The 23,325-nt window shown below is 44.6% G+C and overlaps 1 protein-coding gene across 2 annotated transcripts in view; it reads left to right on the plus strand.

Annotated features, from left to right (window-relative positions):
- The window catches only part of LOC119450997 (importin-13-like), a 65,466-nt gene that overhangs the window by 12,186 nt on the left and 29,955 nt on the right, over positions 1-23,325 (plus strand). For both annotated transcript variants that reach the window (XM_049666365.1, XM_037714435.2), the window contains 7 exons: positions 619-747; positions 1,723-1,936; positions 4,797-4,846; positions 12,472-12,743; positions 16,492-16,690; positions 18,135-18,407; positions 21,990-22,091. In XM_049666365.1, coding sequence (XP_049522322.1) covers positions 619-747; positions 1,723-1,936; positions 4,797-4,846; positions 12,472-12,743; positions 16,492-16,690; positions 18,135-18,407; positions 21,990-22,091 — 1,239 coding nt within the window. The remainder of the gene's footprint in view (positions 1-618; positions 748-1,722; positions 1,937-4,796; positions 4,847-12,471; positions 12,744-16,491; positions 16,691-18,134; positions 18,408-21,989; positions 22,092-23,325) is intronic.

Consider the following 23,325-nt stretch of genomic DNA (forward strand, 5'->3'; position numbering starts at 1 on the left):
CATCCGCGGAACCCACCGTCTCTTATCGCAGTACGAGCACAGTTATGCCTAATAAGTGTACTGGCAGGCCTTCAGAGCTATTTCGGACGTGCCTGTGCCGGTTTGAGCCCTTGGGGGCAGTAAAAGGCATGCATTCGTTTTTTTCAGACTGCCCGATTTTTCGGACGCTTTTGCGGCCTCTAGGAGGTCTGAAAAATCGATGGTGACTGTACTTCAAAACTACATTTGTGATGTTTTAATCAGCATTGTGTTGATGTAGGATGTGATGCTGCACCCTTGTTCCTATACTCCATTTCATACCTAGCAGGCAACGCTGTAGTGTGGTCACAGAAGTCTCACTCCGTAAGCTTTGCCGTGCAATGCGCATTGCCATCGGCTAGGGATGAATGGAGCAAAGCGCATACTCCTCCGTAGCATCTAGGTTCAGCCCCAGATTTCTCTCTGGCAACTTGCACATGCGCACAAGCTTTGGGAAAAGGCTTTGTAGCTCTCATGTGCCTGCGCCATTGACAAAACGGAAATATGCGTTGTCTGTACCGGAGTACAGGGATTTTCCAACAAGAAGGTCTTGATCTTGGCAATAGTGGGTGATGTGCACACGTGTGGTTGTTACTGCAGGAATCGTGTGGTCACCTGTGCAGTCTGCTTGTGGAAATCGTAGAGTGCCATGCCCACAGCTTGGTGACGATGCTCCTCTCTAAGCCTGACCACAAGCTCATGATACTGAGGCTGTTTGACCACCTGTTGGTGAGTAATCGAAACATGCTTGATCTACTACATGCATTTATTTACCTTATATAAAGCTCAAAGAGATGCTAATGCAAAAAATTAGTTAATCCATATTAATAAATTACCCTTCTCTAATACAAAAAAAATATATATATGTATATATCCCACTTAGCATAAGAAGTTCGGTGAGCCGGGAAAGACTCTCCCACACTAGCTCGCCACGACATCATGGATTTCAGGAGTGTCTGACTGCTTTTGGTAAATTTTTTATCGGTAGCGATTAAGTTGTACTCTAATACAGCCAAAGACTGAACTTAAAAAGTTGGCAAAACTTTCCCTGAGGCGCATTAGCCCAAACACGAAAAAATACCTTGAAAGTCATATTACATTGACATAATCAGTGGTGGGGTTCCGGCGTGAAATTTAACTTTCAGCTTCATTTTCTCTCGTGATCAATTTAGTCATACAATATTAAATGAAACGAAAGGTTTGAAAGAATATTTTGAGAATAAGTGAATCCCGGATATATTGAATTAGCATTGTTTATATCTCCTCTTAGAGTGCACTTGCATCTCCTCCTGGTGCGTTCTTGCAGCCATTGCAATGTCATGGTAGCGTTCAACATTGGCCTTAGCTGCCACATTGTGTGTCTGCTGATGTGCCTATAAGGTTTCGTGATTCATGGATGACTTGGGGATAAGGCATTGGGTTACAATAATCACCATAACATATTAAGACCTATCATCACGAATTACACGCCCATCATGAAAAAGATTGCTGATCGCATTAACGTCTCCAACCATCTCTAAAAAACGGTTGCACCACCAATTTTTCTTCTTAGCGTCTGTGGTACCTGTTACTGCCCTTGGCTGTGCTTGTAGGATGGGGTTATTTACTGCTGAGCAGTGGTAGGGTGGTCAACACTTCGTGTCCGAGAGAAGTTGGGAATCTCTTTGTGAGCCTGAAGCCCCTCTACAAACTTTGCTTTCGCAGAAGTTCACTGGGACACCTCGTCAGTACCCGATAGACGAGACGTGGAGCCGAGGCTCTCTTCCCGCCTGGCACGCCCTCCAGGATGCAGTCTCCTCAATCGAGGGCTCCCAGCACGAATCCCTGCTGCTTCTGCTGCAGCCGCTCTGGCAGAATCTGTTTGAGGCCCTTCTGCGCAAAGCACAGCTGCCTCCAGACGACTCTCTCTGGGATTCGGGTATGTTATGTTTTCTGGGTGTCTGCCACATTGGCATTTGCCTTGTAATTTGCCGAGTACAACTGAGTAGCACTAATAACCAAGATGGGGTACACTTGATGAGTACGACAGAGCGCACTGTGTGTACACGCACATACAGTAGAACCTCGTTGATACAATCCCGTTAGGTACGATTTCTCGGCACCAGCGTTCAAGATCGAGAACACGAAAACACAATACAGTTACGCAATTCTTTTTTACCGGTTTGTAAGTTTCTAGAAAATGCGATCTTTCGGCACAAACATTTAGTACATTGCCAAACTGTGATCGTATGGCATGTTTTCCCGCCGCTAGATCCCACGAAAATGAGAAAGGGCATGAGGCATACGTAATTGAGAACAGTAGTCGCCCGCCACAGCAGCTTCCCCGCTTGCCCGCCTTTCTCACGTGAAAACGCCTGCGCACATTGTTTCCCTTTCGGTACAAGCAAATCTCCTCCCGGGTCGTCGCACCCCGCATTCACAGCTATCTTCGCCAGCCCTATTGTGATTAGCATCTTCACCTATCTATTTCACAGCGTGTGGGGCTTAGTGCCGTTGGAAGCATACTGCACGCTTTTAATAGGCAATAACCCAACACTTCGCACTGAGCATCATGTTTCGCTCTCGTGGCATGGTAAGCATCCTATTTCAGACCGACAGCTCAATTTCTTTTCAATTTCCCGTCACCGGTTTAAACACTATGCAACAGAAAAATGACAATGTGAGTCTCAGGTCGCATCGGCTCTTGTCTCGTCGTCTCATACTGCAATGATTCGCATTGAGTAGGCACGTGAGTGCTCTCTGCCAAAATGCCCTGCTTGAAGAAGCTGCTGACGCAGGCTGAATTCGAGGAGCACAAATGTAAGCTTGCCGAAGCCGCAAGAACAGGCAGCGCGTGTCCGAGCGGCCCGAGCTTGGCGGGCACCGGTGTCGCATGCTGCAACGATCCACGTAACGCTTCGCATTACAGAGATGTCAACTACAGTTGAGTCTGTCAGATATTTTAGTGACTTCCGATCGTACATTTTTCTTGTTAGTACGTTTCTTTCTCGTGTTTTTTTCACAAAACATGTGAATGAAGTTCTGCTGTATGTGTTAAGCGCACGTTCTATCTTGCTCACGAGACCTGTGATAGAGCTGGCAAGAATTGTTAGGTAAACTGAAGCCATAGTGTACCCAGAAAGGGCTAATTGTATGCTGCATCCACTGTTTCGTCATCGTGTTCTTTCTTTTTTCCGCCTTCTCTTTTGATTGTCTTTATAACCTTGGCGTCTGTGCATGCTCTCTCGACCACAGCCCACATACAGCCCATGCCCCTTACAATGGATCCACACTTAGTTTGGTCTACCTATATTACGAATGCAACCTATTCCGCATTTAATGGACCCAGCTATAATGGACTATCGGCTACAACAGACAAATTTTTTAGCAAATTTTGTCTAGGTAGTGTAAATACAATGTACTTTGCTGCGGCGACGTAGACGCCATTAGAGCACGTTGGTGTCTACGTTTCCCTTTTGTCCCGGTCTGCTTTTGCAAAAATGTTATCCAAGTTCACATCACATTGTTGGTGATTGCTACAAGAACTGTTTTCTTTAGGGTCCTCGTTGTTTTCTCCTTCGGTGCTCTTATCTCAGGACATTTCCTTGTCACCTCAAGGTTACGTTGGTCCTCAAGGATACGTTGGTCCTCAACAGTAAAATAATCTTCAAATTTCATGAACCACTGCGAGTTCTTTCTGTAAAATGCACATGGAGAAAACGTCGCCATCCTTGATACTCTGTGGCACAAAAAGCACGTATGAATTTCATTAATCGTGCTGCTAAGAAAGGGCTGCCCCTCATACGGAGACGCTGGGAAATGGTTATCAATAGTTGGAAGAAGTTCTCAAAGGGGCCGCAGCAAGTTAAAAAAAAAAAAAAGCACATGCAAGCAAGTGCATGTGTTGGCCACTTCCCGCCATCTGACCGGAACCAGTATGATCTCTGTTCTGATGATAAGCTTTGATCAGGTCATGTGTGGTTCAAAGCATTGCTTGCACAGTGTTTTTCAGATGTTTCAAAAGGCACTGTGCTTTTGGCCAGACCTCTCATCGTGCCGTGTACTGGCATCCCTGTAATGCTTTCATGGCTCTAAAGCCCCGAAGATTTAGAGAAGCACTTCTCAGTGTTTCTGAATTTTTGGGGCACACCACTGCTACTGAAACTGTTGAGTTATAAAACCTTTCACGGGAATGTGATTGCAGAATCGCTTCAGAACCTTTGAAAAAGACGATATAGTACTTGTTTACTGTGCAGTGTACTGTGGCTTTTTAGGTGCAGGAAGGTCATATTACCTCACCTTTTGGTGAGGTAATACAGCTAGCGCACTGTGCATTGTAAGTGATACTTCTTTCATGCTTGTCAAAATACAGTAGTATCTACACATTGTGCAATACCTTTTTATATGAATACCTTTCTTTGACTCTTTTGGCCGTTTGTTGGAGGTTGATTGTTGCACTTGGCAAGGAAAACGTTTGTTCGTTCGCTCTCTTTTCCTCACTCTCTTGCTCAGTCTTTGTTTCGCTCGCTTTCTTTGTTGCTTGCTCTCTCTAATTCGTTCACTCACTCGTTTGGGCTGTCATTGACATTGACAATCATCATTAATGTTTTATGCACAGCTTCAAGTAAAAAGGAAATTTTTTTTTTTGTGTAATTTCTTTTTCTGGTTAAGTTTTGCATAAGATGGTACATTGCTATTCTGGGGATAAATTTGTACCGGCACGGTTAGTGAAGATTATCATCATGCAGTGATGTTACGATTGATGCATTGTATGCTATGAACATGGTGCTTGCTTTCAGAGGAGAAAGACTCCTTGCGGTGCTGTCGCCAGGACATCGGAGACTGCATTGTGAGTGAGACATGGTATTCTTTAATGTCTTAGCAGTGCGTGTGTAGAAAAGACCTTTGCTCCCTCTCTCCAAAAGACATGAGGGTGAAAGGAGACCCTTTAGTGGTTCTGTAGTTTTATATATAACTTATCCCAGAGGTGCTTTCTGTGCTTTAAAGATGATGAAAAAAAAAAAAAAAGAGAAACAATTCGTAGAAATCGGTGCGCTTATGTGAAAGTCGTTCAGCTGAGAAATTCATGCAGCACATGAGTAGACAAAATACTTGAATGTCAAACTATTTCAGTGATTCATTTTCCTCTCCCCAAGACATTGCTGCATACAACCGATTGTGACAGTGTAAGTAAGCACTTGAAGGGACATTAAAGACAAATTATTTCAGCTGTGCGACTAAGTTACCCCTCTACAATGCCGAAAATGCCATTCTTACTGCAAGAAAGGGCTTGATGAGACAGAAAAAACTCAAAACCAAAAGGTGTGTGATGATGTCGATTTGACGCTCCCGCACTAACTTGCCATTTTTGCGGCATCTGCTTGGGCCTAGTTAGTTTTTTGTAGGAGAAGATCGACTGCATTGTCTTCCAAAAGAGCCAAAGACTGAACTTGTAAAGTTTCAAGACGTTTTACTGTGCCATGCAGCCAAAATATGAAACAAATTCGGTAAGCTGCATCAGGGACACAGCTGCAGTAGAGTACGTGAAATGTCTTGCCTTTAGTGCATGGGCACAGAGGTACAGGGATGACGTGTCCAAATAGGCAAGTTATATTTATTCATGCATTAGAAAGCTTGCATGCCTAACACATGTTACAGCTAGCAGGGGCCTTAGTCTAACTTTGTAGTCGTTCTCGCTCCCTATTCGTAGTATGCCCGTTTGTTTTGCAGAGGGTACTTGGGCACTAGAGTATACTTGGGCGTAATAGTACTCCCCTAGTACTCCCCTAGTAGGGAGTACATAAATTACGTCCCTACTAGGGGCTCCCAAGACTGCCCTGCACCGCTTGACTCCGCCGCACTAGTGGATGGCTGGTGCTCTTGTGCTTGTCTCAATCTCCTGCGCTTGTGCTCCCTATGGAGACGGACACATACTACTCTCGTCAAAGGCGTTGGATATCCCTCTGAGTTGCTGCCCGAGTCTCTCTGTGCCATTTCTGTACCCTACCTCTTGAACGTACGAGGGTCATAGCTGGGCAAGTATGAAATTTCTGCAACAATTTGCACACTTATAGGCCTTATAACTAGGGGAGTGCAAATATCAAATGTTTAAATTTCAAAGTGAACTTGAGTAATGATAACTAAGTGCAAGTTGATTATTTTTCAAATACAAATACTATTAGTTTAGTAAAAAAATGCTATTTCTTTCACAAACCAGAGGTAGAAAAAAAATTAAAAAATAAAACAGTCAACTTTATTGCATAGCAAATAGAGTACAGGAAAACTATGCATTGTGGTTAACAAAATTTTATAGTACAACACTTTTGTTTGACAGTATCATAACTGCAGTTATTTAATGTCACGAAGGAAGGATAGCTGCTCGACATGTGCAGGTAGCAGCGACACTCTCCTGCATGCCACAGTTCTTCAGACACTGAAAAAAGCTGCTCACTGTCTGGTATTGGCAGGTATCTCGTTGCAATCTGAGTCAACAGTGGGCACCATGCTTATACCACCACTCACATGGATCTTCTTTTTTGGCCCAAGATTTCATCATGCACATATCTTTCAACCTGTGCTTGTACCAGGAAAATTGCTGCCACAAGCAAGTGAAAATTGCTGCTGGTTGATGATTAGTCTTTCGACAGTGCTGATGGAGCCTCTTCAGAAGCTTTTGCTGTTGAGGACATCTGGGTTCCTTGTTGAAATTTTCCTTGCTTATTCTAAAGCCTGGTTTTTAATCCATCCTATTGCAAAAACCAGCAGCTTCCAGTGCCTTCCAGTGTGGAACCAGCACATTTTTTGACACTGGATGGCACTGGGGATGCTGGCACACGCTGGGAGTCACTGGCAGTCACTGCGATACTTGTGAGATCGCTGGATAAGAGCTGGGGCGCACTGGTGTGCGCTGTACACGCGCTGGTTGTCGCTGGAGTTCGCTGGCTCGTACTGGAAACTGCGCTGGTTTCGTTTGTGCCGCACTGCCCGAGTATAGACGCTATTGAATATTAAATGCTTGATAAATTTTATGTACATATCTTGTGCAAAAATCAGACTCCTGTTCTAAATAGCGCTATAATTTGGGGTCATAAATGTCTGTTTCATGTCGGCTGTGTTGCAGCTTGGAATAAAGGTGCGTGAGCTAGCCCATGCATATGCGACACTTCAGATCACTTTCGCTTTGTACATTTCTGTTCTGACTGCGCGGATAGCTGTATTCATGAACGAAATTACGCAAACGCAGATAACGCCTCGTTTTCCAGTAGTTTGTAGGCAAGCGATGACTACCAGTTGTCGCAGTGTTGTGCAGTCGAAACGAAACCCAGCAGCCGTTCAGACGCGTTCGAACGGACCTTAGGAAGCCCGCTGCTGATTGATATTATCGCACCGACAACAAAGCTGAGGCGATTCGTGTGCTTCCACTTTCCCTAGTGTACTAAAATAATAGTTAAAAGGTTCTGAAGCTCAAATACAAACATTTTCGCATTCATCAGGTACCGGCGCCGAGATCATTCACTTCCACCGCAGGTTAGGCCTACCGTACCCGCTGAGTCCGTCTACACTCTATCGGCCCGTCTGGGCTCAGGAATCAGCAAGTCTAATGAGGATAAATCACTCTGTAGTTCAGCTTTCCCATCGGTGTTCTTAAACAGACCATTCTTCCGTGTTTACAGTGTCAGCCCAACAAGCGATGAACGCTGAAGGCTGCCAGCCGCATTAACGGACCACTTCTCTGACGGAGATATGTGACTACACATACGTGTCGATTGAAATGCATTGTCGAGCTATGGAAATGTTGCCTTACCCTTGCGCAAAGAACAAGAAATGGCTGTAAAATTGGCAGTAACAGTCCGTACAGTGTCCTGCGTTGGTGGTTTATTTAAGGCTTTTTTTTGGAGTTAATATACCAATCGCAAAAGCAAATAAGTGTTGCAGCACTTCAGGCATACTGTGCAATACGGACAACTTTTTTGTTCTGATAGATGCGTAAATTTTAGTTGCGGGGCGATAGCGCATCTACCACGTCTGTGCGAGATGTCTGTGTAAAACTGCGACTGTGTCTGCGTGTTGACATGGCAAATTATGAATCGGCAATCACGAATCGACGTGGCGCAGTGGCAGGATACTGCGATTGGGATCTGTAGGTGGGAGGTGCGAATCCTACGGGCTACTTTGGTTTTTACTTTTTCTTCTTTTTTTTATTGCATTACAACGCTCTCTGTTCCTTTTTGTATTTGAAAAAATATATAAGGTAGCCAGGCACCACGTATTTCTCTCTCCAGAGCTGCATTTCGCACCAGTACCCCACGCCCAGCACCTCCCAGTATGCAGTGCCTTGCCAGCGTCCCAGCATCCAGCACGCGACACTGGGCCCATAATGAGGAATGGCACTGGTCATTGGATACTGGGTTTTGCAATAGGGCAGTTTGCCATTGAAGCATCCTGGCTTACTACTTGGCCAAATTTGTAGTTTTGGAAACGTTTTTATGCACTTAGCCAGATTAGTAGCAGACGGCAAAGTTTCCATCTGGCAGCTGGTGTTGTCCAGTGTCTTGATAGTGTCGCGTAACCATAAGCACCAGCAGGGGCCCCATGATAGTGCCCACTTCTTACTTTTGATATACAGTGGAACCTCGTTGATACGATCTTCGCGGGAACCAGAAAATAAAATGCATCCCAAAAATCGTATCATCCCAAGCAAGCCCCAAACGTAAGAAAGCAGGCTTACTTGGTGACACTCGCTAGCAAAGCTTCCTGTGGCATTGAGTAATACTGCTCTGCATAACACACGTGTTATGCGGAGCAGCATCACGACACCACACCAACCGCAGCCAACACACTTTTATTGAGCAACTTAAAACAGCTCATCAGTTTTCGCTGAACTTTCTTTTTTTCAAAGTCCATAAACAAGTTATTTTGAAAGATAGCAAGTTCCTTGACATAGCTACGGAGGTCACGACACCACGAGGCTACGAATTCCGAAACAAAGGAACACCGTAGAGACCGTGACACAACGAGCGATATGACTGGCGGACAAGGGCAGGCGCTTCAATGAGCCATGTGACCGCATGAAGATCTCGCCTGAAAAGCCAACCAAAACAAGCGCGAGCGAAAGTGGATGTGAGCAGACGATACTACGAGTGCCAAAATAGCGGTTGGGCAGGTCTGCATGACACCAGTTTCTCGCGCCGCGGCCGGTTGGAGGCACGCGCCTCCAAACCGGCCGTGCCCACGCATGATCAGCGAAGGGTGCAGCTCTCATTGCTCTGCTTCGCTCGCGGCTCGTTTGCTGCCGGGGCGCGCGGCAATTTAAATCGGTCTGGGACCGATCCCTCCCACGGCACGAAAAACCTGCTTCGCGGTAGCTTTTGTGGCGCGTAATTTGCCACTGCCGGCGTGCAGTGCGCGTTTTTCTGCTAGTGTTGCCGGCCCTTAACATATTGTTCGTGGGTCGTTGAAATGTAATTTTATCTAGTACACTTGAATATAAAGCTACGAGTTTCAGAAATATCAGTTTGCAGTCGTATCATCCGATTTCAGGTGAAAACGTGATCGTATCAACCGCATGAAAATACATTGCTCCTAAGAGGCGGCGTTGGCCGGAAAACGAAAAAAAAAAAAAAACGTATTACAGTATAGACCACTTGTAACGTAACCGCTTATAGTGCAGGACTGGATATAATATGTTCTTTTCAGACTCCCATTAATTTTCCCATAGCACTTCTATGTAAACGCGGATCGGTTATAGTGCAGTTGCGGGACACAAAATACTGGTTACAGTGCGGCTGCCTGGAAGTTCGGCAGTCAACCGAGACGGCAAACGCTCCCCTCAAGCCACAAATATCGTATTTACTCGAATCTAGCGCGCACTTTTTTTCCGATAAAACAGGTCCAAAAATTGCGTGCGCGTTATAATCGAGTACGACCCTAAATCTGCGTTACCATATAGCCGTCGGCAGTTCAAGATGGCCGCCTCGCACGCGCGGGGTGCGACTGTTTTCACAACAAATCCATGCAGGGGCGGCGCCTCGCCTGGATGACGTATCACCATTTCTTTTTTTTTCCCCTCTCCGTTTGGTGGTGCGGTCGGTTGTGCCCCGGTGGTGCCGGGCGCCGACGCGAAGCGGCGGTCGTTGGGGTGTTGCGGAGTGCAGCGTAGCAACACCCCAAATAAACAAATACTGCTCCACTCAGGTAGACTGCTCCCTCCCCGATAGTGAGAATATATTTGGATCATCAAAACAGTGATGCGTTTATTTAGGAATACCATCGATCCCGTAACAGCAGCCACAGTTGTGCCTAGTCACCACCAGCCCAGCGTGTTCTCCGTTCCAACAGCGGCGGCGTTGAAGCGCTGCCAAACAGAGATAAAAAAAAAAAGAAAATGGTGATACATCATTGGAGGCGAGGCCCCGCCCCTGCACGGATTTGTTGTGAAAACAGTCGCACTCGCACGCACGTCGAGCCTAGCTACTGTAGCTTCCTCCATGTGCTGCAGTACATATGCTTAGGCAATCGTCTACCTTCTCGATTGTCTATTATCGCAATAAAATTGTTGTTTTGGTTGTAGTGCGGTACTGCTTATAATAGTGCGGATATTCGCGACTCCGGCGACTTACGTTATAAGCGGTCTACACTGCACGCAGAATCGTATCAAGGTTCCACTGTACTCCACTGCTATGCTGACTTTATATGCTATGCTGACTCCAAATATGCTGACTTTAAGAACTGACAACGACAATTTTCAGGGGTTCGAATATTTCTAATAGCAAAAGCGTCTTTCGAATTGAATCGAATACTAACCGATTCAAATCAAATATCTCAATTTTCAAATATTTGATCACCACTGCTTATGACTCCTGATGATCTCCAGTTTCAGTTAGATAAATATACGTACTATGGCATATTAAGCTCTCTCTAATGCGACCTGTCCCACTTGGATCGACAAACATACTGCTGAGCGAGAACTTAAGTTTAGCTCTGATTGAGTCATATGTGGCGTGACAACGGCGCCATTTGTGCACGCGACAAATGCATGGTCGAGTAATGGCTCTGTTCCTCTACACTTAATACACCAGGATTTATGCAGTTTTGGCAAGCGACCCCCTTTGATCAAAGTGAAAAATGCTTCATGTCAAAATTTAAAATCTGTAATGTTACCACAACTATACATGTTCCATAAGAGCACTAAGTACACACAGCTCTCTCCAGTGGATTCAGCTTAATACCACTTTTGTGTGCATTGCTTGTCTGTTTTGTGCACAGTAGATCTCAACTGTTCCAAAAAACTATTTTTCCACTGTTGAATAGTGGCACCGTCTGTCATTGCTACGATGAAACATACCTTTCTACGTAGGTAAGTACGAAAGTGTTTAAAATGGTTTAGTAGTGCATGCAAACATAGTATTCATGTCAAGTAATCATTTGAGACCGTTATATTAGACTTAACATTGAGACTTTGGAGGTTGTCCAATGAAAATGTGTCAGATTTATTTAGTCAAAATATTGTCAGACCAACTCTTCGACTTATCTAATGAAGCTGCAAGGAATAAAGACGTTGCAGTCATGGCGAAAAATTGACGGACTAAAATTTCTGTTTAAATCGAAGCATCGCAAGTTATCTCTACATCCTGAACCTTGTGTAACATTGCTAACATCACAAACTAAAAAGCGATGGCATCAGATTAATTAATTAATTAAATTCTGAGGTTCTGTGCGCCAATCAAGAATCTTTTTTCTGCGCGTGAATTGCCTTTGTCATCTAATCTCAGTGGAAAGGTGATGGAAAGTCTTGCGGATTGATTTTGTTGTTGCATTTGCCTGTATTGTTTCTATCTGTATTACTGTTGTTGTATTGGGAATCACATCAATTGTTTTTTGATGCATTGTAATGTCATTTTTCTGGGTTACCGTATATGCCTTCTTGCTAACGTTTGAGTGCAAGCATTCTTGCCCCTCCTGCATAGCCCACATTGGGCCTGCAGTATTTTTGTAAATAAGTAAACAGTTGAGTAATTAAATAAATTAACTAAACCTACCTCGAAATGTCATCTCCAACCAAAGAAAGGGAAACATTGTAATCCATCTGACTAGCGCACATCTACAAAGAAAACCCATATGGGTTAGGAAAGCAGTACGGGTTTCCTTTCATGAACATTCCTTTCATTATTGCCTTTCATGAACTTTCCTCCATCTTCTGGGCTTCCACAGAACTGATCTGCCACATACCTCCAATCGAAATTTCAGTGCAAATGAACCAGCTTTTTGGTATACACCTAAAGCTCTGGCTGTTTACTTGAAGTCATGTCATTTCATGTTTACCTGATGCTGCTATTTAGGCAACACTGAATACTTGCCTTGCAGTCGTGAAGTATTAACAGCTGAGAGCTTCCATTTCCTATGGCACTTCATTTTAAATGTGAGAATATTTGCATTGTCATCGTAGATGGGTACTGCTGGATTTTTTTGTTTCAGATGGCTCTGTTTGATATCTTGCGGGAGAGTCTGCTCGCGGCACTCGCCGTTCACCTTGAACTGGCGATACGGGCCCTCGAGAAGGACAGCCAGGCCTGGCCGGCAGCCGAGGCGTGCCTGTTGGCACTCCAGTCTGTGGCAGAGAATGTCAGGCCCCACCAGGAGCCGTACCTGGGACCCCAGTTCCGTGCGGCCCTGCCCCACCTCATGCGGGACCCACGCCTCCAGCCAGCTACCCTGGTTTGCCTTGGCTCCCTCGGCAGCTGGCTACAGTTGAGTGCTCACTTGAATTCGTTCGAACCTCGCATTTGTGACATTAAAAAAAGGTTTATCTCAGGCACTCCTATCTAAGTATGTTAAAGAAAATGTTTTGCCCGGCATCTACTTGCACCGGATATGATAGTTCGTTGCACTTAAAAGGTTAATCGACGAACTGTAGGGAGCAGATTTTTGATTCGGGCCATCGATTTTGTGACAAAAGTTGTTGAAAATCACAGAATTAAAAAACAAGACTCAAGCATCAAACTTACAAAAGTAACTCAAGAATAACAGATATTGCAGTTCGGTAAGTTTTACTTGCTGAGACATCTAAGATGGACAAAATTTATCAATCATACACAGCTCTCCAATATACCACTGATTTGCGAGTAGGACTTCTATGAATAGCTCGTAAACGTTGTGACCATTTTGCTCAAGCTGTAAACTCTTGTATCAAATTTGTCCAAATTAAGTGGACCGTCATACTGACAATGAGGACATGTCCTTGGTGTACAGTCTGTATTTTCCACCATCAGAGCACTGTAAGTGCGGTGTGTGCTCTTGGGGCATAGTTGTGGAATATTTGTGAAAATTATGGCGCCCTTAATAAAAGCTCCTTCTGCAGTCAGTAGAATTGGAAAATGAGACTGAAATAACTCAGACATTCAGATGCTGTCTTTCTTTCAGAACAAGAGCATAAACTACCACTGAAAAGAATAGTAGATGTGATGCTTTGGCCAATGTTGAAATCTGTATGTGCCAAGTTTGGAAGATTGGAATCCATACTACATGAACGAACAAATGTTACACTGGTGCATTTGGTGTTGCATGGAGTGTACAGCGCTCAAAATTGCGTGTAGGTCTGCACTCAAAATGGAAAAGAATACTGCTGGAAGCCTAAGCTATCGCTGGAATTGTCTCTTTCGTTATCTAAGTATGAAGCTGTTGGTGATATACGAGTAGTTGTTATTATGTGCGATACTGAAAAACCCTATGCATATCTTGTGGTCCAAATATTTAACAAATTTGGGCTTATGGCACATGGTTCATGCAGTTTTTTCTGGCATGAGGTATTTTTCGCAAAATTTTGCATGTCCTTCAAATTTGTTTGTAAAATTTTGAAATACACATGAAGGACTGCGAAATAGTGGAGGGCTGTGAAATAGTGGATGGGTGTTGCAGTATCAACAGCAAGAAGTAATGAACACAAGAGATCAGGCAGAATTTGCACTGAAAGTCAACTGCCTTGTGCGCAGTGCAGTCCACTGTTTAAGAGAACACTCTTATGTGTAGCTCTCACTCTGCTGGCGCTGTAGCTGCAATTGCCTGCTGAAACTATAGGTCATTGCATTGCACAGATGTGTTGAAAGATGCCAGCGCCACCAACCTCAAGTCCTGATATAGGGTGTGCAATACCGTCTTTTATCGAATGTAATGTGAAAGTCACACGAAAAAAAAATAAAAATAAAATAAAACCACTAATGTAATGCGAGATTAATGAAAAAAGAAATGGTACCTTTATTCAAGGAATCGCAATTCGAAATTTAGTTCTCGTCACTCATCACCGCCGTCTGAAGAGGAGACGGAGCGCCATTTTCGGGCGATCGCTTTCGTAGGTAGTTTCACTTTCGTGAAATTTCGTGTGACTCGGCACTGAAAGCATCCCGGATAAGTGTTTCTGGCGCTGTCCTAAGCTCATTATCAGCACCATGAGCACCAGAGATGATGCTTCTTGTGTTTGTGTCTGGGCTCATTCAGGCAGTCTGTACCTATGTTTTGGGGGAGCCTGAATGTCACTGCCTATATTCTTAGTTTTTCGATTATACGATGCCCGGATTATACGACCGTTTTGTGTGGTCCCCTCAAAGTCGTATTATTGGGGTTCCACTGTATTTGACAGTTCTTGCTACCAAAATACAAATCCTGAGCTGTGAGCTAAGAAATATGTTTGCTTCATTGTCATCAATATTGTCTCATCTTGGATATGACATCTTTTTCTCTCCAATATTAGTGTCTAAAGAATATATGCATATAATGAGCCTTGAATATAACGATGGCATTTTCAGTGCTATTGTATTTACTCGAATGTAACACGATCGCAATCATAACGCAACTGTCAACTTTCCAGTCATGCGGAATTTAAAAAAAATTAAAACCGTGAATTTAACACGAGATGAATGGAAAAAGAAATGTTACCTTTATTCAAGGAATCACAATTTGGAAACAAGTTTTCTTCACTTATTGTCGTCTGAGGGGGCGACAGCTTTCCTTGGGTGTTATTCTTGGGCAATCCCTTTCGGAGATAGTTTCACTTTCGCAATATTTCACGACACTCGGCACTGAAAGCGTCCCCAACAAGTGTTTCTGGCACTGTGCCAAGCTTGCTAGGAGTGCCAAGAGCACTGTTGGCCATATACTTCGAGGGGTTCGGTGCCGGGACGAGCCTATAGTCTTGCAAAAGTGAAACTATATCCGAAAGTAACCGCCCGAGAATCAAGTCATCTTCGAGCTTGTTTTAGATGAAGTACTTCATAAGAGGCTGCACAACCATTTCATTCGGGGATGGTACCAGGCCACCACGAGGTCCACAGAGCCCTTCAGTCGACCTCGCATTTAAAGAGGGCCTCACACTGGTCCTGCCATCCACGAATCGTTGACTCGTTGACGTCTAGCTGCCGAGCCACAGTGGAGTTTCCCATTGTCTCGGCCATCGAAATTGCTTGTCTCTCAAAACGGTCGTCATACCGAATGCACTGCATCGCCATAACGTCACGAATAAATGGAGTTGAAGCATGAAAGGCCGCAGGGTACTGCAGCACCATAACCGTAACACCAGTCACAAGCACAGCAAAGATGGTGTCGATTCCAACTTTAGTCGACTTGTCTACGGATCGGATTGAGATGTAAAGGTACAGGCTGGCAATGTAATGCTAAAAACCGGGGGATTTAGGATATTTGTTTTAAAATGGTCAATTTTGCTGTTATTCGAATGTAACGCGATGGTTGAGTTCAAGCAACGAAAATTATGAGAAAAACTCGTGTTACAATCGAGTAAATATGGTACTTTTCTCTCTGGGCACAAGTTCGCCAAATAAAGATCACAATTCACACTTCTTGCAGTACACTTGAACCTCAGTGTAATGAGCAAGCATACGAAGTAGCATATAACGAAGCCAGAGATGATGCTTCTTATGTTTGTGTCTGGGAAAACATAGAGCCCCTTGGATGCTTTTATTCTTCTCGCTGTTGTTCAGGATTTCTTTTTTGAGGATTTCAATGTGTGTGCTTATGACGGAAATGAGAAGTGCCGTATTTACTTGTATGATGAACCCTTCTAAAAAAACATTCACAGGCGAAGTTGGAGGGTGCATTCATTATGTAGGGTCAAATTTGAGTGGCCACCACTAAGCCTAATCTGTGGTGCCCTAAGATTGGGTCTGAAAGCCAGCTCCCAATGAATTCGCAGGCAGACGTTTGATTTTCTCGCCTCGAAAACACTAATTCTTACGCAAAATCTGTGCCCAAGGAATCTGCACTTCTGGCTGCTTTTTTGGCTTCTTCAACATCAATAGCATCATCCCGTAACAGTTTTAAATACCTGACTTCTTTTACAATATCGGTGTGTATGCTTATAATGAATATCAGATATGTCGAAGGCATTTTCATGTCAGATGCAAATAGATTATAATGACACTTGACTCTACCGAGGTTCAACTGCATACACATCTGCATACTTGCATTGCAAATCCACCATGCCTGCAGGGACCCGCAGCAGCTTGGTGTGGTGCTGCCTGTGCTTCTTGCGGGCCTGGAGGCGGGCCCTAAGATGTCTATGGCAGCCTCCCTGGCCCTCAAGGACCTTGCCCGGGATTGCCCTCAGGCTCTTGCTCCCCACACCCAACCCCTGCTGGAGGTCACCCAGCGACTTCTCCTGGGGCAGCAGCTGCGTACTCGTGAGAGGGTGAGCTTGAAGATTAGCATACCGGCCAACTCTCCAGAATTTTTGGTGGATGTTAAGAATTTGGGCTTGTTTTATGAATTTACAAATGTCGCATCAATATTCACGCAAAATAAATTCTGTTTGCAAGAAAGTTTTTCAATGGTCTCCGAACCTTCTATTCCAAGTCTTTTGTTGGTGAAAGGATGGGAAAGGGGTACTTGATTTGAATAAGTTTATAGAGACAAGTTTCTGAAGAGGATAAAATTGGCCACAACAGTGTCTCTGGAAAAAAACTCACTGTGATCTAAAAACAACGCGCTTGTCAATCTTTGCTGTTCCAATTTCGCAGCTTATGTGCTGCATCTAACGGTAAACCATCGTCAATAAAGGGTGTATGACTGCCTGAAAAAGCGTGTGCTCAGAGTAAAAAAAGTGAGTGCTATTCCCCTCTGCGTCAGTGTCGTGTCTGCAGAACTTTGTGAATCTTAAAGTCCGCTGGTTGGCAGACATGCACTAGCAGCTTCATCAAGTATCTCTTGTATGTCCGTTGTGCCGGCTGATTAAACCGGAATTGTTAGATTCAAGCTATTGATATTTGGCCTGTGTTGGTGCCAACACATGTAAGGGCATCATGTAGTACCAAGTACTTTGCAGACAAGAACTTGTATGAACTTTAGTCATATCACGTCATATAACCCCGCATGAATTGAGCATATCAAATATGTTGCGAATTTCTCCTTACGGTGTGGCTTTACGGCAGCGCGTGCCACACCTAAAATCGGAACTGATTTAAGCACAGAAAGCTGCTGCAAAGCCCATAGCAGTATATTTTGATATGCTGGAGGAAGTTTTCTTTTGTAGGTATAGCTCATGAAACGAATTACTGATTAATTAACATACTAATTTCTTACTCAGACATATATCTATATATTTTGGTGTGAACATGCTCTTCATGCATCTTCAGACAGATTTTCTAGTGCAAGAAACAACACGGTCGACAAAGAAGCACACATGGACAGCGCTGTCTGTGTGTGCTTCTTTGTCGTCCGTGCTGTTTCTTGCACTAGAATATTTGTATGAAGATGCATGGAGAGTAACGAGCCCGACTTTCAGTTCTTTTTCTCTTCATGGCCAGAAGTAATGATGAACAAGGTATTCTAATTTTCCTTCATGTGGAATGGTGTTTAAGCTTTTTAGGATTAAAGGGCCCCAGGCTCACCAGGCCCATTGGAAACTTTAGTCATATCACTGGAAGTTGTGCATTGCCATCTAAGGAATGTTCTAAGGGGCTAAGGAAAGCATCATGCAGTGGTTTGTTATTTTGCAGACAAGATTGTCGGCATGTGACCTATGTACTGCTCTTATCTGTATACCCAAACCTGGTGAAGTGCCCTTTAAGGGAATAGGAGTCATTGGTTTCTTCTAGCTGTTTTGCTTTGTTGTTCTCCTTCCCCCCCTCCTCAAGGTTCGCCTGCTGAGCTTGGCCGGCCAGCTGTTGGCATCTTGGGACCTCAGACTCTCCGAAGCTTGGCTATCCACAGTGCTGGATTACCAGCTACAGCTGCTGCAAGCAGGGCAGCCCGCAGTGGGGGAGGCATTGCGCGAGCTGGCAGCGCTCGTGTCAGGGCTGGCAGGTCGCGAGGAACCACCCTCGCTGGTCGAGCCAGTTATGGCGCAAGCCCTGCCTGCTCTCCATGCTGTTGCTGCCAGCCATGCCCATGATGAGGACACCATTGGTGTAGGCATCTGCTAAACACATGTAGTTGACCCTATATAACAAACATATGTAACAAATATAGATGCAACGAAACATCAGTTGTAAAAAAATATGCCGTATTTACAAGAGTATAACATGACTACGAAAATAACGCTAGGAGGAAGTTTGCACCCTTAAGAAAAAAAAAAAAAACTTGTATTACGATTATAATGTAAACTCGGGACTTTTAAGGGCAGCCATAGATGGGGCGGCAAGGAAGGAGAAAAAAAAATTGTTTACAAAAAAAAAAAAGCTCGCATTATAATATCATAAGTACAGTAGTACGGTATATTTTTTTCGATTATAAGGCAGTTACGATTATAAGGCGAGGGTGCAGTTCGGGGACCCAAGAAAAAAAACTTAAGTATGCACACTAATATAAGGTGACATAAAGTAGCCGATGGATTATTCTGACTCAGCAGGGATTGCCTGAAGTGCTGAATTACTAACACAGCCAGAACGCAAAATGGCGATGATGAAATCGAGGCAGGTGGGGGGGTAAGGAACTTCACCACGCAGAGTCCGTGCTATCTGCAAATACATTGAATAGCAGCGAGTCAGAGATGCTGACTTTTCGTCGGACTTTGCATCTGAAAGTGACGACGACACAAACCAGCCCGGAACATTGGCGGCCGCAGCCCCGCATGCACAACTGTAGTGCTTGTAGTTAAACTTTTGTAGCAAAATACCTGTTCAATGAAAAGGTTTGATTTTTTCGGATATAGTGCCTAATAGACGGAAATACGTTTTGGATATCTCATAATTTTCATTACATTTTTTTTCTTAGTAGACACAAGCGTGTCTTTAAAAACATTGTTCAATTTTATCGCACAATCTTGATTTTAATAATTTATATCTTTTTTATGACATACATCTTGTTAATAAAACTTTTATGCGTGGAAAGTGCATTAATTTTGCTTTGTATTTATGTATTACATTAATATTGAGTGCAGTAGTTCCTTCAGAAGAAAACATTTTCTGTAACATACAAAAAACACCCATTTTCCCCATGGTTGGGAAAGAGTTAATTGTTTAACTCTGCTTCCTGCGTGCTCTAATTGCATGTAATAAGCTGCGGCTTTAGGTGTTCAAGGATGGCATTGCTGTAACAACTGCAAAGAGGGGTGACGGGCGGCAAGTGACATGCAAGCTCCGCCAAGGCATCACTTTGGTGGCCCCAAAAGGGGCCTTTTAAAAAATGTGAGAAGGTTCTCACAGCAGCCTCTCAGCTTGAGAAATCCAAAAGAAACACTGGGGCGAGATCGCCACAAGCACCTCGGCGCATATTTCTGACTGGCTTGCATAAGAAAACCCCATGTCCGTCAGCCTTGCTTGTTTTATGCGAAGCTCACCAACGTCCTTCTCCAAGGCATCCAGGTGCTTCACGTAGTGCAACAAAAGGTCCCTCGTGAAAACGAAGCCCTAGAGGGACTGAATCATCTTCAGGGCCTCCTGCAAGGACAACGGTGAGGCAGCCTGCCCTACCGCGTTATTGCTGCCATTGTCGTCCTTGCTATCTGATTCAAGCACGCTCGCGACGATCACCTCATCTGTTAAAGGTTCTGATGTTTTTAATGCGTTGTCTGAATGTAGAAATTCTTCGAGTCCTGAAGCATCCTCGTCCACTGCTGACCAAAGTTCAGGCATCACTTCGTCAGTGGGAGCTTTATAGGCTTCGTGTAAGTTGGGGCGATGATACATGACCTTAAAATTGGTGATCACGCTGGCATCCATTGGCTGCAAGCCTGCCGCTGTGTTCTGTGGGAGGAAAAAAAACTTCCATGCTTGAGAGCTGAGGCATGGAGTGGTGGGTAGTACAATTATCTAGAATGAGCACCACCTTCCTTCTATATCGCTCGATATGTTGATCGAACTCCAAGAGCCACTCACGAAACAGTTGTCACGTCATCCATGCCTTGCAGTTGTGAGGGTAGCGTACTGGTATCCTGGCAGCACCGCCGAAGCATCGGGGATTTTTTGATTTCCTAATGAAAAATGCGAGGCACTTGTCGCTCCCATCCACGTTGGCGCGCAAAAACACAGTAAGACGCAGCTTACTGTTCTTGCCACCCTTGGACGTGTCTCCTTTGAGTGCATGTGTCTTGGACGGCACATTATATACGTCGGTGTCAACGTAGTTGTCGAGAATGGGGGGCTTCGTTTCGTCCACCCACATCTGCTTCACCTCCATGTCAAGTGAAGCTCCCTCGCCGGTGACAGCATTGTAAAGAATGCTGTACCTGTCTTTGAAGCGCTGTACCCAGCTGCCACCTAGCTGGAAGTCCACATTGTTGATAAGTAGGGCAAACTGCTTCGCCTTTGGACAGAATTGGCCCTGTGGGATGGGCACCAAGAAATCACTCGTAGAGGGCCTCTTCCACCTCCTTATACCTTGTCGAATGCGTTTGCAGCCCTTGTCTACCGAGCAGTTTTCTTTGCCGAACTTGTCTGCCAAACGGATGATTGTTGACACTGTCGGTTGCGATAGTCCGTGCTTCTTCACCAAGCCACACACTTTTTTACTGTCTTTGTAGTCCTTCACGATACTGCACTTTGTTTCCAAATCTATAGCAGTGCATTTCGTTTTCACTGGCAATGTCGTACATTGCTGATGATCAGCGGGCGCATCAGTCATCTTACGTTTCGGCGGCGAGTCAAACGAGGCCGATAAACTAATTGGCCAGAAATGACTTCGATGCAACCAATAAAGACAAGCGTGAGCAACTTAATCCGTTGGCAGAACTGTGCAGAATGAGGGGCCAGCGAGCAATCTGGGAGCAGCGCTGACAGTTGGCGCGGGCCATTTGTGTTTTGGAGGGTGGCGTGGCATAGAGCTATGGGTGCAGCCCATTCATGTTCGGAAGGGTGGAAGGGCAACGGAAGAGAGGCGTGCGAAGCTGGCGATGGGGATAAGGCTGAAAAACAGGTTCTGTTGTACGAGCGCGTGGCGGCCGTTGGGGCGGCGGGTGAGGTTGCAGCGGCCTGAATTTATCTTTTTTTTTTTCCTTTGAAGTATTTCGCATACCATTACCTTTCGGCAAAGACACCCAGTAGCCAGATTCCATCGTTATAACTGATAATGCATAATGGGGGCATTGTGGCAAAGCGGGTTATTTCATCATAGAAGACATACAAAAGTTGACGGTGCAGCAGCTTCTCATTGTTATAACCAATATATTGTTAAGATCGGTATCGTTATAAGTAGGCTCGACTGTATAGTTGCCCCAGTGTGCGAGATTGAAATTCGCCCGTGTCTAATCGCAAGTTTGATGGCAAAAATTTTGCGTAGGAGAATAAACTTTTCTTTTCCAATGCACTTCAGCTCATGAATACGGCAGAGTGTGGCTTCTCTTGCACTGAAGGAGTCATCATCATGGCTCCTTCAGTGCTTATGGCTGCAGTAATTGTGGCTGCACATACAGTGCTCAAGACAGCTGAACATGCTGGACATAATATCGCGCAGATGTATGCATTACAAGTATGCAGGTTACAAGTAGCAAAAACTCAGCTACCATCTTTCGAATTTGTTTGTATTGGTCAAAACTGCACTTCCTTTCTTTGCAGGCTCTTTGTGAGTGCATAAAACGGGCAGCTGTGTCACTTAGTCTGCCTGCAGCCGAGCAGCTCCTGTCTCTTTTGGTTCAACTTCAAGAGGCATGTCCTCAGGCAAGTGTCAAGAAGTGTACTGCTGTGTAAGCTTGTGCTACAGCCTAGTTCCCTGATCCCATGTTCACATAGTACCTGATGCCTGTAGTTAAAGGATGTTCCACATTCGCCGCATAGATATGAGGGGCACTGGCTAACACTCAGTGCGAGATCTAATACACAACAAATACCCAGGAGCAGTTATTGCTCTATTAGCATGTGCTATTGCCATTTGCTTGATCCTATGTTCACATACTGTGCGACATCTTTGGTTGAATGTTCCACAACCGTCGACGTAGCCACTAGTGGCAGTGGCCAAAACTCTCAGGGTTGATCTAGTACACATCAACAAATACCTAGGAAAGTGGACAGGGGTACAGCTGCCACCATAGCTCTATTGGTGGAGCATTGTATGGGTCATGCGAAGGTTGTGGGTTCAATTCCTGTACTAGTTTCATACTTGGCAGCCGATGCTATGGAAGCTAGGCAAGTAGTGCAACTGTGGAAGTCTCACTTCGTGCATTTTTCAGTGTAGAGTAAAATCTTGGTGATACGAGTCTCGCGGGGTCACGTGAAATATTCGTGTCACCCAAAATTATCATCAAAACATACACAAGATCAACAAAAAATGACTTTATTTTAGCAGAAAAAATTCTTAATAGTGGAACCCCGTTGATAAATTCCTCGCTGCTGCGTTTTCCTGGCTGGTACGTTGCATTTTCGCAGTCCCGACCTAAATCCCATTGACTTCCATGTATTGAGTTCCCCTTGATATGTCGCCAATCTGTAATGTTCCTGCATCTTATTTTGCGTTTGAATGTGGCGGTCACGTAAATTTAGTGCTGCAGCCAGCTTGTGTGTTGCAACAAGCGAACGCCACGTTGCAGATACGGTGCGGCCGCCGTATCTTGAAAGCGATCTGCAATGTGCACAAAGTGCGCGCCCGCGCGGGCCTCAACATCAAAACCATCTGGTATGTTGTCAAAGTGTGCCTAGTGCCAGTAGCTTCGTATGCGCTGTGCTTTTGACGTTTAGTTCGCGTTGAAGTGAGACAGTGCGAAGGTCAATTCGCTCGCTGCCCTTACTCCAGCGTTTTTACATAGTTTCCATGGTCATCAATCGAGATGTGTTCATGTTTACCTGTGCGCACGTGACACCGTGCTTGTTAACTTGGTAAGCGAATGTTTACAAGTTTATACGGTCGATAAAACTACTGTCCTTACTTCGTACAGCTGTTTACTAATTTGCTATCACA

The sequence above is a fragment of the Dermacentor silvarum genome, chromosome 4 (assembly GCF_013339745.2).
Source record: "Dermacentor silvarum isolate Dsil-2018 chromosome 4, BIME_Dsil_1.4, whole genome shotgun sequence".
Classification (NCBI taxonomy): domain Eukaryota; kingdom Metazoa; phylum Arthropoda; class Arachnida; order Ixodida; family Ixodidae; genus Dermacentor; species Dermacentor silvarum.